Genomic DNA, 17270 nt, shown 5'->3' with positions numbered 1-17270 from the left:
GGGTGTTACACGAGATATCATCTTGAGAGATATCATTTGTCCTAGTTCTAGAACTACTTATCTTGCTTCTCCCACTAGATGCCCAGAAAGACCATGGAGATTTTCACAGCAACCTGCTCATCAATCCTCTTAGCCTAAGTCCAGGATGCAGCCTACTTACGTAACCTTTCTCTATTCCTTTGCAGATTCCTCACAACTTACTCTCCTACCTACAGTCATCAGCAAATTTAGAAACCATACATTCGGACCCTTTATCCAAGTCATTGATATAGATTTTAAATAGTTGAGGACCCAGCACTGATCCCTGAAGCACTCCACTCCCCTCATCTTGCCAACCCAAAAATGACACATTTATCCCTACTCTCTGTTTCCTGTTAGCTAACCAATCCTCTATCCATGCTAATATGTAACCCCCCGCACCATAAGCTCTTATTTTATGTAATATCCCAATCAAACGTGAGTTAGAAATCCAAGTACATCACATTTACAGGTTCTCCTTTATCCATGTTGATTGTTACTTCCTCAAAGAAATCTAATAAATTAGTCAAACATGATTTCCCTTTCACAAAATCATGTTCACTCTGCCTGATTGCATCAGGATTTTTAAGTGCCCTGCTACAACGTCCTTAATAATAAAATACCGTCATTTTCCCTATGACACATGTTGGGCTAACTGGACTGTGGTTTCCTGCTTTCTGTCTCCCTCCTTTCTTCAATAGAGGCGTCACATTTTCTATTCTCCGATCTGATGACACCTCACCAGAATCTAGGGAATTCTTGGGAAATTACAACCAATATATCTACTATCTCTGCAGCCACTTTTTTAAAACCATAGGATGAAGTTAGTCAGCCTTCAGTTCAAATAGTTTCTTCAACAGCCTTTCCCTGGTGATTGTAATTGCTTTAAGTTCCTCCCTCCTTTTCACCTTTTGATTTACAAGTATTTCTGGGGTATTATTTGTGTCTTCTACAGTGAAGGCAGACACAATATTTGTTCAACACTTCTAACATTTCCTTATTTCCCATTATTAATTCCTAGAGGACCAATGCTCATTTTAGTTACTCTTTTCCTTTTTAAATTCCTGTAGGAACCCTTACTATCTGTTTTTTATATTTCTAGCTAGCTTTCTCTCATATCTTAATTTCTCCCTCCTTATTTTTTTGAGTCACTCCTTACTGGTTTTTAAGTTCTGTCCAATCTTCTGACTAACCACTAGTTGAATGTACCTTTGCTGAGCATTATGAATATCTCCTTAAATGTCTGCCACTGCATCACTATTGGTGTGCCCTTAACCTAATTTCCTAGCTCACTTTAGCCAGATCTGTCTTCATACCAGAATAAAAGCAAAAAACTGCAGATGCTGGAGTTCTGAAATGAAAACATAAAGTGGTGGAAAAACCCAGCAGATTTGACAGTCTCTGTGGAGAGAGAAATAGAGTTAATGTTTCGAGTCCAATACGACCCTTCTTTGGAACTGAGGAGAGGGAGAAATGTGATGGATTTTATGCTGTTGAAAAAGGGGGCAGGGTCACGTGGAACAAAAGGGATGATCAGGATGGAGAAGGGCTCCCCCACCAAAATGGTCTAAGGACTCTGTTTCTTCCCTCAACAGAGGCTCGAACAGTCCCCATCCACCAGCACTCTCCTCTGCCTGGCTGAACTTGTTCTCTTAATTCCTTTTAGCTTGTCTCACTTCATCCAAATAAAAAGTGTGGCATGGGTACCCACATGGGCCCTAGTAATGCCTGTCCTTTTGAGGGGTACATGGAACATTCCTTGCCCCAGTCCTACTCAAGCCCCCTCCCTTTTTCCAATATATCGAAGACTGTTTCATTGCCACTTCCTGCTCTCGCACAAAACTGGAAAAATTAATCAATTTTGCTTCCAATTTCTACCCTTCTCTCACCCTCACATGGTCCATCTCCGAGACCTTCCTCCACTTCTCTGTCACCATTTCTGGGGGCAGACTGTCTACAAATGTTCATTATAAGCCCACTGACTCACCTGCTACCTCGACTACACTTCTTTCCTACATTTCGACTACCCTTCCTGTAAAGGCTTCATTCCATTCTCTAGGTTCTCTGCCTCCGCCTCATCTGTTCTGACGATGCTACCTTCCACAACAACACTTCGGACTTATCTTCCTTTTTCCTCAACCGAGGATCACCCCCCCCGACAGCGTGGTTGACAGGGCCCTCAGCCTGTCCAATCCATTCCCGCACTTCTGCCCTTATCCCTTCCTTTCCCTTCCAAAACCACAATAGTGTTACCCTTGTCCTCACTTACCACCCAATCTTCCTCTGCCCTTTCCACCACTTCCAGCATGATGCCACCACCAAACACATCTTCCCCTCCTGTCCCCATCAGCACACCGAAGGGATTACTCCCTCCACTATACCATGGTCCACTCCTCTATCATTCTCACTGCACCTTCCCATGCAATCGCAGGAGATGTAACACCTCCCCCTTTATATCCTCTATCCTCACTATGCAAGGCCCCAAACACTCCTTCCAGGTTAAGCAGCGATTTACTTGTACTTCTTTCAATTTAGTAAACGTATTTGTTGCTCACAATGTGGTCTCCTCTACATTGGGGAGACCAAACACAGTCTGGATGACCACTTTGCGGAACACCTGCACTCAGTGCGCAAGCATGACCCTGACCTTGCCATTTTAATTCAACATCTTGCTCTCATGCTTACACTTCTGTCTTTGGTCTGCTACAATGTTATAGTGAAGCCCAACGCAGACTAGAGTTCAACAACTTCAGGCCATGAACTCTACCTCCATTTTGAATTTTTTTTTGCCACGTGTCAATCCCTACCTTGTTTTTGCTTTCAGAGAGCTGACCTTTATTCTGCTATTAACACATACTCTGGACCTATGCTTTGTTTCTTTACTACAACTATTACCACTCCCTTTGTCTTTCATTCCATGACATCTTTGGTATTAAATCCTCTCCCAACTCTAACCCATCCCTGACCTTCCCTTTTGATCCACATGAGCCTCCCCAACTTTTACAACAACATAAAATCCATCACATTTCTACCTCTCCTCAGTTCCAAAGAGAAGTCATATTGGACGCAAAATGTTAACTCTGTTTCTCTCTCCATAGACCTGAGTTTTTCCAGCACATTCTGTTTTCATTTGTCTTCATACACTTGCCTTTATTTAAGTTGAAACCGCTAGTCTTTGATCCAGTAATGGGCACAGTTCTAAAGCGGGTGCAAGAACAGAGAGATCTGGGAGCACATGCGCACAAAATGTTGAAGGTGGCCGGACAGGTTGAAAAAGTAGTTGAAAAGACATATGGGCTCCTGAGCTTTATAAATAAAGACACAGGGTTAAAAAGCAAGAAAAGCATGGCAATAATCATGGGTGATTTTAATATGCATATAGACTGGACTAATCAAATTGGCAAGGGTAGCCTCGAGGGAGTGTTGATTGAGTGTATTAGAGATTGTTTCTTGGAGCAATATGTTGTGGAACCAACCAGGGAGCAGGATCCTCTGGATTTGGTTTTATGTAATGAGATGGGATTAATTAATGATCTCATAGTAAAGGATCCTCTAGGGAAGAGTGATCATAACATGCTAGAATTTCAAGTTCAGCTTGAGAGCGAGAAACTTGAGTCTCACACTAGTGTTCTGGAGTTAAACAAAGGTAACTACATAGGCATGAGGGCAGATTTGGCCCGAGTGGACTGGGCAGGAAGACTACAAGGTAGGACAGTTGATGAACAGTGGCAGATATTTAAGAAGATATTCAATTCCTCCCAAGTAAAATATATTCCAAAGAGGAAGAAAGATGGTAAGAGGGGGAAAAAGCATCCATGGCTAAGCAAGGAAGTTAAAGATAACATAAAGGCAAAAACTAAGGCACACCAAATTGCAAAGGTCAGTGGCAGGCTGGAAGATTGGGAAACTTTTAAAGATCAACAAAGGGTTACTAAAAAAAACAATAAAAAGTGCAAAGGTAAATTATGAAAGAAAACTAGCGCAAAATGTAAAAACTGATAGCAAAAGCTTCTACAAGTATATTAAATGAAAGAGTAGCTAAAGTGAATGTTGGTCCCTTGGAGGATGAGACTGGGGAGTAAATAGTGGGGATCACAGAAATGGCAGAGATGCTTAATCAATATTTTGCCTCGGTTTTCACAGTGGAGGACACTAGTACCACCCCAATAGTAACAGGTAGTGCAGAGGGTATAGAGAAGGAGGAACTTAGAACAATCACCATCACTAGAGAAAAAGTACTGAGCGAACTATTGAGATTAAAGGGTGACAAGTCCCCAGGACCTGATGGCCTACATCCCAGGGTCTCAAAGGAAGTGACAGCGGAGATAGTGGAAAGGTTCCAGTGGATTGGAAAAATGTTAACATAACACCCTTATTCAAAAAAAAAGGGAGGGGGGGGAGGCAGAAAGTAGGAAACTATAGACCAGTTAGTTTAACGTCTGTCGTTGGGAAATTGTTGAAATCCATTACTACGAAAGTAGTAATGGGGCATTTGGAAAGTCAAAATGCAATCCATCAGAGTCAGCATGGTTTTATGAAGTGTAAATCGTATTTGACTAATTTGCTAGAGTTCTTTGAAGATATGACAAGCAAAGTGGATAATGGGGATCCTGTAGATGTAGTATATCTGGACTTCCAGAAGGCCTTTGATAAGATGCCGCACAAAAGATTAATACACAAGATAAGATTACATGGAGTTAGGGGTAATGTATTAGCTTGGATAGAGGATTGGCTAACCAACACAAAGCAGAGAGTCAGGATAAATGGGTGTTTTTCTGAATGGCAAGCTGTGGGGTGCCGCAGGGTTCGGTCCTTGGGCCCTAACTATTTACAATCTATATTAATGACTTGGAATCAGGGATAGAAGGTACTATAGCTAAATTTGCAGATGACAACAAAATAGGTGGGAAAGTAAGTTGCAATGAAGAAATAAGAAATTTACAAATGGATATGGACAGGTTAGGTGAATGGGCCAAAATTTGGCAGATGGAGTTTAACGGGGATAAATGTAAGGTTATCCATTTTGGTCGGATGAATAAAAAGGCAACTTATTATTTAAATGGAGAGGAACTTCAGAATGCTTCAATGCAGAGGGATCTGGGTGTCCTCTTGCATGAATCGCTGAAAGCTAGTATGCAGGTACAGCAGGTAATAAGGAAGGCAAATGGAATTTTGGCATTTATTGCTAAAGGAATAGAGTATGAAAACAGGGAAGTGTTTTTGCAACTGTACAAGGCATTGGTGAGACCGCACCTGGAGTACTGTGCAGTTTTGGTCCCCTTACTTGAGGAAGGGTATAGTTGCATTGGAGGCAGTTCAGATGAGGTTCACTAGATTGATTCCAGAGATGCGGGGCTTGTCTCATGAGGAGAGATGGAGCAGTTTAGGCCCAAACTCGCTAGAATTTAGAAGAATGAGAGGTGATCTAATTGAAGTATATAAGATGCTAAAGGGGACGGACAAAGTAGATGTGGAGCAGATCTTCCCCCTTGTGAGGCATTCTAGAACGAGAGGCCATAGTTTTAGGCTAAGGGATGGGAGATTAAAATCGGAGGTGAGGAGGAATTATTTTCTCAAAGGGTCATGAATCTGTGGAATTCACTACCTCGGAGTGCAGTGAATGCCGGGACGCTGAATAAATTTGAGGAGATAGACAGATCTTTAATTAGTAATGGGTTGAAAGGTTATGGGGAGAGGGCGGGAAATTGGAGTTGAGGCCAAAATGAGATCAGCCATGATCGCATTGAATGACAGGGCAGGCTCGAGGGGCGGAACTGCCTTGTCCTGCTCCTAGTTCTTATGTTCTTAATTTATGAAGATCATTTATAAAACACTGATTCAGCCTCAACTGGAGTACTGTGACCAATTCTGGGCACCACACATAAAGAACAATGTGAACACTTTAGAGAGGATACAGGAAGGATTTACGAGCATGGTTCCAAGGATGAGGGTTTCAGCTATATGGACAGATTGGAGAAGCTGGAGTTGTTCTCCTTAGAGAAGAGAAAGTTGAGAGGAGATTTGGTAATGATGTCTAAAACCATGAGGGATCTAGACAGAGTAGGTAGTGAGAAACTGTTCCTATTGATGGAATGGTGAAGAGCCAGATTAAAGATGATTGGTAAACGAAGGAATAGCGACATGAGGAAAAAATTGCTTTTAACACAGTGAGTGATTAGGATCTGGAATTCACTGCCTGAGAGTGTGGTGCAGGCAGATTCAACAGTGACTTTCAAAAGGGAATTGGTTAAGAATCTGAACAGAAAGAAAATTGGTGGGTTACGGCAAGTCCAAGCAAGTAGAATTAGCAGAGTTGCTGTTGCAGAGAGCTGGCACGGGCATAACGGGTGGAATTGCCTCCTATGCTGTAACCATTCTATGATTCTATACCTTCAGCCACATTCCCCAATCCACTTACTATTTGTGTTCAGTTACCAACTTTCCTTCAGTGAAACAGTGCCAGGTATAGCACATTAAGTATAAATGCAACTTGTTTTTGAAGGACTCTAGCACTTGTAGAAACCATTATTTAGCATGTAAATATGTTCAAAAAATTTAAACATAATGCCTTTGTTTTTTAGTTCCTGGGGCAACCTCTTTGATATCGTCATTCCTCACAACACCTGTGCAATGTCCTGTTGGTTTAAGGTGTATATATAGTAACAGCTTGTTTTTGACATAAATACACAATAAATTTTTAACAGGCACGATTTAAAGCAGTATAATTACCTTTCAAGGTGGGTGTCACCCAGACCAAGTGAGACCTGCAAAAAATGATGCCAGGAACTCTCAGAGAAAAGGATGGAAAGCAGGGCCCCCTGCTGGTACAGTTCAGTGCATGTAGTAATTCCTAATGCATTCAGCATTTTTTCTGTCACTTTTCCTATTCCAGGTACCTATAGATAAAAGTACCAAGAAAAACAAGTTTATTGATATGTATCTAATATCACGACAATAAGATGCATTTATATAGTGTCTTTAATGTAGTAAAACATCCCAAGGAGCTTCCCAGGAGCATTTTCAAACAAAATCTGACGAGTCACATAAGGAAATGTTAGCACAGATGATCAAAAGTTTAGTCAAAGAGATTGGTTTTAAGGATCTTAAGCACCTTAAAAGAGGAAAGAAACGCAAAGAGGGGGAAAGGTTTTAGGGCAGAATTCCAGAGCTTGGGGTCTTGGCAGCTGATCATGGCCACCAATAGGAGAGTGATTAACACAGAGGACACTCAAGAGGCCAGAATTGGAGGAATGCAGAGATCATGGAGGGTTATAGGGCTGGACAGGAAAGGGTGAGGGCACAGAGGGATTTGAAAACAATGATGTATATTTTAAAATTGAGGCATTTTCAGACCAGCAGCCATTGTAGGTCAGTGAGTCCAGTCAAGGTCCAGTATGAATGGGTGTTATTAAGAGTTAAGATTCAGACAGCAGGTTTTTGGATGAGCTCAAGTTTATGAAAGATGTAATTACAATTTATAGATATTATTAAAAATGAATTCCTTTTCCTCAAAACCCATCAAAATGTTTCTAAATTCTGAACAAAAAACGCTATTAACTGAAATCCTTAAAAATATAACTATCGTCTGTCACAAAAGAGAAACTGCCTGATAAATACTGAGACACAGCCAGGAAGTTCTGATGACTTCCTGAACTTTAATAAGACTTAACAGTTATCAACAAAAGCAGAACAGAAGACTTAAACGGCTACCCTAAACTAATGGGAGATGTTGCTTTTTTGCCCCCACATATAATATATAGCCTTCTGTTTGGATATGTTTTTAAATAATTATTTTGTTTAACTTTCTTTCATTTTCTGCCAAATTTTGTGCCATACTTTTCTCTTCTTGAAAGGTACAATTCTATGGTTAGGGTTCATGCTGTAAGTTATTAAACTGGATGGGGCATTGCTAACCAACATGATCTTGTCGTCACCTCAATGGCCACAGAAGTTCACAATGGAATGCCAACTCATGAAAGAAAGGTACACTCAGCTGATTTTTCCTTTCATTAATCCATGTGCAATTGCAATGTTTCTGTAATGCCTCAAACTCTAGTTGTCACATAAACTGAGCTTATGGTCAAAGTGCAATTACTATATTAGGGAATGTAGAAATTTGGTATTGGTCCAAGTCCCAAAACACACATCGATTGCATGAAAACTGTTTTGCATCTCTGGAAGTTCTACAATATGGCACCTCTGTACATAGAAATGTCATTATTAATATATTACTACTTAATATCTTTCATGATGGTGCTAATATTAAGTCAGAGAATGTGATATTTTAGAAGATTGGGAACAATATACCATACAATATGTAGCTGTGTGTCCTTTAAGGCCAGAGAGTGTAATTGTTTTTAACTATACACACCGTTCATACAGAGGTCCGTTAAGAGTCATACAAAGATGTCAGCTCAAGACTGAGTGCAGTGAGACCAAGTGCTTAAATCTGGAAATTTGGTAAGTGAGGGAATTTTAAGGGTTGATATCTTTAAAAAATGAAGTCAAGTGTGCATTTAGCATTTAACTTAATTATAACAATAAACTGCAGCTTCTGTCAGTCTTAGTAACTGATAAACAAAGTCCCTGTCAAGAGGCACCTGCAGGATAGTTAATCAGGTAACTGGTTAGAACTGGCTCACTAGCCAGCAGTGACCTGACTCATCCGACTGGAATCTAGGCTAGTATAAATACAAGAAGTTTAACATGCACATAAAGTAAGTTGCACAAAGGTGCAACTGAATATGTAAATCTGGGAATTTGCTAAATGAGAATATTCAGTGCAGTTAGGGAAGAGCTGCTGCCTGGTCTTTTACAAAAAGGAGTCATCCAAGAGAGGGAGCCAGACACAGCAAGACCCAAAAGCTGAAGCCGAGAGGCATTAATTAGGTGTACAGGTAGATAAATGGTGAGTTTAGGATTTTTCCCCTTCCAAAATGGAGCAGTAGTTTAAACCGGTACTGGGGAGATGTAAGTAATATATTGACTGGGTGACCGCTTTGCAGAACACCTTCGGTCTGTCCGCAAGCATTACCCAGACCTCCCTGTCGCTTGACATTTCAACACTCCACCCTGCTCTCATGCCCACATGTCCGTCCTTGGCCTGCTGCATTGTTCCAGTGAAGCTCAACGCAAATTGGAGGAACAGCACCTCATCTTCCAACTAGGCACTTTACAGTCTTCTGAACTGAATACTGAGTTCAACAATTTTAGATCATGAATTCTCTCCTCCATCCCCACCCCCTTTCCAATCCCCCCCTTTTTCCCCCAATTATTTATATAGATTTTTCTTTTCCCATCTATTTCCATTATTTTTAAATGTATTTCCATCCATTGTTTTATCTCTACCTTTTAGCCTTTTTTGATTCCTTCACCCTACCCCACCCCCACTAGGGCTATCTGTACCTTGCTTGTCCTGCTTTCTACCCTTAGTTAGCACATTCCTTAGATAATATCACCACCTTCAACACCTCTTTGTCCTTTTGTCTGTGACATCTTTTGGTTATCTCCACCTATCACTGGCCCTCTATTCAGCTCTACTTGTCCCATCCCCCCTTAAACCAGTTTATATTTCACCTCTCTTCTGTTTTTACTTAGTTCTGTTGAAGGGTCATTCGGACTCGAAACGTTAACTGTGTTCCTCTCTGTAGATGCTGCCAGACCTGCTGAGTTTTTCCAGGTATTTTTGTTTTTGTTCTGGTAAGTAATATATTAAATTTGTAGCATAACAAGTTAAACTCCAAAATATAACTATGAATAATCATTGAGTGATATTCTAAACTTGAGACCTAATTAGTTAAATAAATACAAAATAAAGATGGCAGGACAGGTGATGTGTTGCAACTGTGGTACGTGGGTGGAGGACACCAGTCTGTTCCACAACAACCACATCTGCAGTGCTGCAGCTTGAGGAACATCTGTTCCGAGTTGATGAGCTGGAGTCTGAGCTTCGGATATTGGTATGCATCAGGGAGGCAGGGAGGTTGTTATTCCAGGAGGCAATCACACCCTTATGCTAGGTTCTTCATATTTGGTCCTTGGTGAGGGACAGGATAGTGTGACTTAAGAGAGGCAGGTCCAGGGCTCCAGAAAGTAGCAATGCTGGGACCTCAACTGTCCTAGAAATTGTCAACAGGTTCAAGGTTCTTGCTGCTTGTGTGGACAACAGCACAGACTGCAGGGAAGATGAGAGAACCGACCAAGACACCATGGTGCAGGAGGCCATTCAAGTTGGGGGAGCAAAAAGGGGAAGTAGTTGTAGTAGGGGACAGTATAGTGAGGGGGATAGACATTGTTCTCTGCTACCGAGAGTGAGTCCAAAAGGTTGTGTGCCTGGCCGGTGCCAGCTTAAAGGACGTTCCCTCAGGGCTAGAGAGGAACTTAGTGGGAAGGGGGGTATCCAGTTGTTGTGGTCCATGTGGGTACCAACAGCATAAGTAGGACTAAGGATCACATTCCGCTAAGGAAGTATGAGCAACTAGGGACTAAATTAAATAGCAGAACCTCAAAGGTAATAATCTCTGGATTACCATCTAAACAACAAGTAAATTGGCATAAAGTAAAGATCAGAGAGTTGAATGCATGGCTCAGAGATTGGTGCAGGAGTAATGAGTTTTCATGCAAGGGACACTGGCAGCAATACTGAGGAATGAGGGAACTGTACTATTGGGATGATCTTCAACTGAACTGCACTGAGACCAATGTACTGGTGAACCATATAACTGGAGAGGTAGAAAGGGCTTTAAACTAAAAGGAGGGAGGTTCATGTCAGGGGAGATTTGGACACTTAAAGAGAAAGCATAAGACAATAGTAGTGATGTGAGTGACAAGAGTGTGAAGAGAAGGGACAGAGTGTATAAACATAAGAAACATAGAAACTAGGAGCAGAACTAGGCTATTCGGCCCTTCAAGCCTGCTCCGCCATTCAATATGATCATGGCTGATCCTCTATCTCAATGCCATATTCTCGCTTTCTCTCCATACCTCTTGATGCCCCTAACATCCAAAAATTTATCAATTTCTTTCTTGAATATACTTAGTGACCCGGCCTCCACAGCCTTCTGTGGTAGAGAATTCCACGGGTTGACCACCCTCTGAGTGAAGAAATTTTTCTGCATCTCCATCCTAAATGGCCTGCCCTGTATCCTGAGGCTGTGGCTCCTAGTTCTAGACTCCCCAACCAGGGGAAACATCCTCCCTACATCCAGTCTGTCTAGTCCTGTTAGAATTTTATAAGTTTCAATCAGATCCCCTCTCATTCTTCTAAACTCTTGTGAGTACAGGGCCAGTCAAACCAATCTCTCCTCATACGACAGTCCTGCCATCCCCTGATATCAGCCTAGTGAACCTTCGGTGCACACCCTCTATGGCAAGTACATCCTTTCTTAGGTAGGGAGACCAAAACTGCATGCAATATTCCAGGTGCGGCCTCACTAAGGCCCTGTATAACTGCAGTAAGACATCCCTGCTTCTGAACTCAAATCCTCTTGCACCTGCCTATTTACTTGTATTGACTTGTGTACAAGGACACCCAGATCCCTTTGTACATCCACATTTTCTAAATATCACCATTTAAATAATACTCTTGCCTTTCTGTTTTTCACATCAAAACGTATAACTTCACATTTATCCACATTATACTGCATCTGCCATATGTTTACCCACACACACAACTTGTCTAAATCGCCCTGAAGCCTCATCATAACTCACAACTCCACCCAGTTATTAGAGAAGGGAAAAATGGTAAAAAGGCTCTTTACCTGAATGCATGTAGCATTTGTAACAAGATGGATGAATTGGTAGCACAAATGGAAACATATGATACATTAGTCATTACAGAGACGTGTTTGCAAAGTGACCACAACCAGGACCTGAACACACGAACTTCCTAACATACAAATTAGGAGCAGGAGTAAGCCATTCGGCCTCTTGAGCTTGCTCTACCTTTTGATAAGATCATGGCTCTGATTGTGGCCTCCACTCTACTTTCCTGTCTACCTCCTATACTCTTTGACTCCCTTGTCAATCAAGAATCTATCTAAATCAATTGTCTCGATATTCTGAAAAGCTGTTTGGTTAAAAAATGAAGTGGTTCACATAAAATGGATTAATTAATATGAACTTTCCTGCTAAGTGTTCCTAACTATACTTAAAAAGTAATATATAGGCTGTCCTATATATGTGAAAGTCACCATATGAATCAAATTCTTTCATTTTGTTACCCTTTCAATCTTTTCTTTTTCAAAGACACTAACCTGTCTTTTAAAAGCTATTATGAATAGTTTGTTTAACCTCTCACTTTATTGATCTTAAATTTCTACCCTCCAGTTACTGACTCAACAAACAATTAGTTTGTCCCTAATTACATCAAAGCACTTCATAGTTTTTTTGAACATCTCTATCGAATTTCCTGTTAACCTTCTGGGTTCAGATGGAAAGAGCCCAGTTTCTCGCATCCCTCTTAACTAAAGCCTCTCATCCAGTGTTCACATAAAGCTGCACAGGTTTTCAGTCACGCAGCAACCCGAAAGGTACCGTGTAGGCCTTCTGTATGTGCTCCATCACACAAAAAAAATTTAAAGGGGCCAAGCACTGAATAAAAGGGTGACATTAAAGAGAGAACTCTCATCCCGAACAGGCCTTTGTTAGGTGAGTGTTGGTGATTTTAAGTATTAACCAAAGTCACTATACTTCATAGAAATTTATTTTATCTGAATCACTGAGATGTTTCTCAGGGAAGACCCAAATACATGTAAGTTTTTATTCAAAAAACAAGAAAATCTGTTGCCCAGCTTCAAACTTCTAAAAACAAAAATAAAGAAAAAGTGAATGCCACAGAAGTTGTGCAGGCACCAGGAACTGTGCAAGTAAGAACAAAATTTAAGGGTCACATTATGTGCATAATAATAACAGAAGTGTCCTAAAGAGATGGAATCCCTGAGATTTCTCTCCTCTCTCCAACTGGTGACTTGGACTATTCTATGTGGAGAAAATAAATACAATCTACACAACAGATTACCTTTCTAATAGGCAAATTCTTTATGAAGTCGATCACAACATCCCTGTCTGCTGGAATTCGATACTGGCCATTTGGTTTGTTCATGTCACTGCAAACTTTGGACAACATCATGTTTGGTGCAATTCCTGGATATATCAAGTAAAACAATAAATATGAAATCAGTATTGCTATTTGCACTGAGCTGCTCTTAACTAATTATTCATCCTTTTAAGTATATTTGAAATGGTGTAATTTTGAGGGTACGGAAATAACTTCTTGTATCTAATCTGTTTTGCTCCTTCCTCAATCAAGAAGGGATGAGAGGGGTATAATCTCTAATGTTATTACACTTGGTGAAACCTAACTGATATATCACAATGCACATTTTAGATGGATTGCAAATGTTGCATTTTAATTTTGTCACTCCCATGCAGTTATATCCATGGCTTTTTGGAAAAACGGACACTTGACTTTTAAAAACGGAATGGAAAATGGGCAATTGACTTTGAAACATGATGGAGTTGGGAGGTCAGCTGACCTTTCCTCCCTTCATGTCTATCAAATATACATGAAATTGCCCAAGGCTGGATGTTAGCCTGCTTGTCTAGTCATGACAATAAAATATAAATGACATTTTAGAACATTTAATTGAGAAGACATTAACAATGTAACATCTCTTTTGTGGATTTAGCAGTTGTTATTGCCCAAATGCCTAGAGAAACTAATGTACTATGTAAAACTTAGTGGCTGCAGAATGGAATCCCACAGAAACCCATTCTATCATAGGAAGATGCAAATAGTTGAGATTCAAACCCCACTAGATGTCAATGTTCACGCTGTCAGGGACCATTTGTGTGGACAAATGGAAATACTTATAATATGGTCACCTGACAGAAACAAGCATGTGATAAGAAACATCTATTGAATTTTGTTTGATTAAACCTCTGTGAAGTGCCTTGAGGCTTTCACAATATTAGAGTCGCTATGTAAATTCAAGTTATTGCTGTAGCAGTTACGCAAAACTCAAGAGGCTAAGAATTAGATTTGCCCGAGGTCTGAGCTAACATCTTCTGCACAGGGGGTCTCAGTTTTAGATATTTTGAATAATCATGAACAAGCATTCTTAATCTTGTGAATATCACAAACAGGATTTCTCAGGGTAAAGCTCATCCTCTTGTTTTTAAACTGGCAGAATAAGCCAAGAATAACAGGATTACTTATAAAACTTCAATCACAATTGTTTGATTCACTAAGAACCACAGTCTTTGGAGCCAGTTTTAAGCTAAACAATATTATTTGTTGCTGATATAGTGGTCTTTCCCACAATTTGATGGCCAAATGCTATTTCCTAGACCTTCCCTCTAACATAACGTTAGAAGTGGGGGTGCTCACTGGTGGTTGCATGACCCACAGAAACATTATGTTCAATCTCCACCTCACCCAAAACCCCGTGATCTTCTGGGGAGATCAAAAAACCTGATTAAAAATGCAGGCCAATTTGTGGAAGAAAATCTGGGAAATTCCACTCATGATTTAGGTGATGGAAACTAGTACAGAAAATCGCTCTAGCCTTGTTAATTCTATGTTGTACCTGCCTTTTGCATGAGATGATCTCCACCCCAGTTGGAAACAGGTCTAATTCTCACTTGTAGGAATTCAGCAAATTACCATCCACTGCATGAGCTGGTAGCCTGTTCCACAGGTCCACTATTCTCTGGGAAAGGAGCCACCTCCTGACGTCTAACCTAGACCTGGCCTTACATAACTTATAGTTGCGATCAATGGTCCTCCCTAAACTATTTAATCGGGCCAAACTAGAGCACAGTCTATTCCCAGCATCGTCTTACAAATTTTGATGAGATCACACTCATCCCATTCCTACTCCGACATTTCCACCTTTGGCAACCTACACTATTCCAAACAAGCAATAGCTAAAGCAAATAGGATGTTGGAGTGCATTCAGAGTAGAACTGATTATTACAGAATAGTATGCCTTGTATTATAAAAACAGTAAATTCTGGAAAAACTCAGCAGGTCTGGCAGCATCTGTGGAGAGAGAAACAGCGTTAACATTTTCGAGTCTGCAGGACTTTTCTTCAGAGCTTTTAGCACACTATTCTATCCTTGTGTAGGGCGTTGGTCAGGCTTCACTTGGAACAGTTTGTCCTGTTTTGGTCTCATCTTATGCTGGGTGACAGTGAGGCATGGGAAAGAGTGCAGAGGAGGGCCAATAGACTAATTCCCAGTTTAAAGGATCTTCGTTATCAAGAGAGGCTAGAAGAATAAGACTCTACTCTTCAGACAAGAGTAGACTTAAGCGTGATCTCATCAAAATTTGTAAGACGATGCCAGGAATAGACTGTGCTCTAGTTTGGCTCAATTAAATAGGTTAGGGAGGACCAGTGATCGCAACTATAAGTTATGTAAGGCCAGGTCTAGGTTAGACATCAGGAGGTGGCTCTTTTCCCAGAGAATAGTGGACCTGTGGAACAGGCTGCCAGCCCATGCAGTGGATGCTGAATTCCTACAAGTGAGAATTAGACCTGCTTCCAACTGGGATGGAGATCATCTCATGCAAAAGGCAGGTTTAACATAGAATTAAAAAGGCTAGAGTGATATTCTAGACTAGTTTCCATCACCTAAATGCACGAGTGGAATTTCCCAGATTTTCTTCCACAAATTGGCCTGCGTTTTTAATCAGGCTTTTTGATCTCCCCAGAAGATCACGGGGTTTTGGGTAGGGTAGAGATTGTACATAATGTTTCTGTGGGTCAGGCAACCACCAGCGAGCACCCTCACTTCTAACTTTATGTTAGAGGGAAGGTGATTGATGAAGCGACTGAAGATGGGCTAAGACACTGCCCTGAGGAATTCCTGGAGTCATGTCTGTCAATGTTGTCAATTACATTGTTACGGTTTGTTAATGTCAATTACATTATTAAGGGAAACGGGTGATGGGTATTTGAACACATATAAATAGGGGGTCTCTTTAAGAGGCTGCCAGTTTGGTTAATTTGTTTATTTTGATTCATTAGTCTGATTAACTTCACAGGTACTCAAAAGAGTATAAATGGGGGATAGCTGGGACACTGGGAGGGGGTAAGGAGCTTTGACACAGAACTAAGTCAATAAACTCTCTCAGCAAGGAAAGACTGTCTTAGTTTTGACTTCACCAACTGGCGTGGATCCTGTTAACAATGTTCTAGAGTTCCAACAACCACAACGCTATTCTTTCGTGCTAGGTATGACTTCACCCAGTGGAAAACTACCACTACTTCCCATACTATGTCAAATGCTGCCTTGTTGTCAAAGGCTGTCACACTCACTTCACCTCTGGTATTCAGCTCTTTTGTCTATATTTGGCGCAAAGCTGTAATGAGGTCTGAAGCTGACTGATCCTGGTGGAACCCAAGCTGAGTATTGTTGAGCAGTTTGTGTGCCTCTCGATAACACTGCCGATAATATTTCCATCACTTGGCTGACGATTGAGAGTAAACTGCTGGGCAGTAATTGGATTGGAATTGAAATCCTGCTTTTTGTCAACAGGACATTTTTTACAACCATTACTGAGACTAGCTTTATATTCCAGATTTATGAACTGAATTTAAATTCTACCAACTACTGTGGTGGGATTTGAACCCATGCCCCCAAAGCATACGCCTGGGTCTCTGGATTACTATTCAAGTGACATTATCAAACGTCACTGTCTCCCGAAACAGTATTGTAACAGTTTGTTTAAAAGAGCAGTTAGTTCTGGAACAACAGTCTTCAATACTACAGACAAGATTTGGCTGCATTCAATGTGCTTAACTGTTTCTTAATATCTCTTCGTTCACACGTCAACATTGCTGCCTGTGGGTGTTTGCCACATTTCCTACATTACAACAGTGACTACACTTCAAAAATACTTAACTGGTTGTAAAGCTTCGGGATGTCCTGAGGTCATGAAAGGTGCGACATAGATGTAAGTCTTTCTTTTTCCAAACATTATTTCCAATCGTTAGAACATTACAAAAGTAACTTTGTTATTTTGCAAATCCATGATGCATTTTCTTCCAAACCTTCTTGTTTTTACTTCTGTTTTGAGCTCTGAGAAAAGGCCCCACCTGTAACATCTACTATCTTTACAGATGATCAGATGCTGACTGATCTGCTGTGGATTTCCAACATTTCCTATTTTTTTATGGCAATTTAATGAAATTACTTCCACATCCAAGGTGGCGATGTGGGATAAAGTTGAAGTAAAAGAAATGAT

General features: G+C 40.7%; 1 protein-coding gene across 5 annotated transcripts in view; it reads right to left on the bottom strand.

Annotated features, from left to right (window-relative positions):
* Window positions 1-17270, bottom strand: part of polk (polymerase (DNA directed) kappa) — a 105983-nt gene that overhangs the window by 14822 nt on the left and 73891 nt on the right. For all 5 annotated transcript variants that reach the window (XM_041186713.1, XM_041186712.1, XM_041186714.1 and 2 more), the window contains 2 exons: window positions 13037-13161; window positions 6748-6914 (listed from right to left, as the gene is read on the bottom strand). In XM_041186713.1, coding sequence (XP_041042647.1) covers window positions 6748-6914; window positions 13037-13161 — 292 coding nt within the window. The remainder of the gene's footprint in view (window positions 1-6747; window positions 6915-13036; window positions 13162-17270) is intronic.

The sequence above is a fragment of the Carcharodon carcharias genome, chromosome 4 (genome assembly GCF_017639515.1).
Source record: "Carcharodon carcharias isolate sCarCar2 chromosome 4, sCarCar2.pri, whole genome shotgun sequence".
Lineage (NCBI taxonomy): Eukaryota > Metazoa > Chordata > Chondrichthyes > Lamniformes > Lamnidae > Carcharodon > Carcharodon carcharias.
Note: the sequence above shows the minus strand (reverse complement) of the source record. Positions and strands in the feature narration are given on the sequence as shown.